The sequence below is a fragment of the Lactuca virosa genome, chromosome 7, assembly GCF_052849685.1.
Source record: "Lactuca virosa cultivar CGN04683 chromosome 7, Lactuca_virosa_CGN04683_v6, whole genome shotgun sequence".
Taxonomy (NCBI): domain Eukaryota; kingdom Viridiplantae; phylum Streptophyta; class Magnoliopsida; order Asterales; family Asteraceae; genus Lactuca; species Lactuca virosa.
The window spans coordinates 26,575,553-26,576,991 of record NC_136432.1 but is presented as its reverse complement, the minus strand read 5'-3'; the positions used below and the strand labels follow the sequence as shown (position 1 = coordinate 26,576,991).

Here is a 1,439-nt window from a genome sequence, read left to right as displayed (position 1 = left end):
AATCCCATAAATGTATTTCGAATTTAATTATGGTAATATTTTTTATAATTAATGCTTCTTATATGTGCCCTTAGGGCACATATTAGAAAATCCCATAACAAAAAATAACAGGAGATTTTATTATATAGTAATTATTCACTGAAACTTTATAAATCGTTATTTCAACTATATTATAATCTTTAAAACGCCATGATAGTTGAAAGAAGGGTAAATGTAGCTCCAAAGTGCATTGTTGAAAATTCTAAAATGTTCCCATACTATTTGAAATTACAATCTAATTTTTGGTTGCTAATTTTGTAAATCATAGTTTTCTTTGTGGGAATTTATTGATTATTCATTTTGAATTACAGATTTTATGAGCAAATTAACAATATGGAGCATAAAACATGAAATATAAATAAATAAATAAACTACCACTTTTTCAGATTGAAAAAAAAAAGGGTAATATTTTACAGACCAAAATTAAAAAGGACCAATGAGTAATTTCAAGAAAGTAGTAGTGGTAAAGTGAACACCTTAAACCAACCTTCTTTGGCTAAATTGACAGTTTTACCCCTCATGTCCAAACACTCCAAATTCGTTCTCCAAGAAAATTCACCAGCTTCCTCACAGACCCTTCTTCACAGTCCCCCACCGATTCCGACTCGTTTAAAGTTACCGGACTCAGCTCCGGAGACTGAGTTAACTCAGTCGACTCAGGTGTAGTGGTTTCTTCATTGCTACTATTACTACTATTATATTTCTTTTTTCTATCTTTCTTGCTTTTCTCTCTCTTGTTTCGAACCAATCCATCTTCGAAAGCATCGATAATTTCGTGGATGAGTTGCCGATTAGGTGATGAATCCCACCGTACCCAGTAACTCATGTAACACCGGAAACAGCTGCAGTTGAAGAGAGGTGGGTGGTCGGCGGTGGAGGAGGAGGATTTGCAGGTGGCGGTGGTGGTTTTTCTGGCCGTGGAGAAATTAGTAGAGGAAACGAGGTAAGCCAGGACTTCTTTATCTTCTTGGGAGAGAGCCACCGTGAGAGTGAAGATGGCTGCCGGCAAAAGAGCAAGGTGGTCCGAAATGAGTGGCGGCGATGGGTGGACTGTGCTTTTTCTGTAGAGCTTCTTCATGGTGGTGGCCTGGTTTAGTGGGGTTTGAAGGGTTTGAGAGACGGAAAAAGAGTGAAGTGGGGGTTGCTAGGGTTGAGGCTCTTTAAGTTGGCGGTTTTCAGTATTTAGAAGGGTAGATGCCTATTTCCATATCGATCTAAGTCAAAGTATTAGTTCATTTTATTCAAGATATCTAAATCAGAATTAATTTTGAAAGAGTAAATAGATTTCAATTAAGTTCAATTGTTTAATTTACAAAAATTTTGAAATATTAAATAGATTTCAATTGTTTATTTTACAACATCAATTAAGAATTAAGTATATACATCCATCACCTACGGTA

At 35.6% G+C, this 1,439-nt stretch overlaps 1 protein-coding gene across 1 annotated transcript; it reads right to left on the bottom strand.

Moving 5' to 3' along the window:
• Positions 1 to 394: 394 nt before the first annotated feature.
• On the bottom strand, positions 395 to 1,231 carry LOC145123552 (uncharacterized). The gene has a single exon (XM_079058759.1). The coding sequence runs from the start codon at positions 1,115 to 1,117 to the stop codon at positions 557 to 559; it is 561 nt and encodes a 186-aa protein (XP_078914885.1). The 5' UTR covers positions 1,118 to 1,231; the 3' UTR covers positions 395 to 556.
• Positions 1,232 to 1,439: the final 208 nt, after the last annotated feature.

Bases quoted from the DNA above. Each gene is read 5' to 3' on its own strand.
- LOC145123552 (XM_079058759.1), bottom strand. From the start codon at position 1,117: ATGAAGAAGCTCTACAGAAAAAGCACAGTCCACCCATCGCCGCCACTC.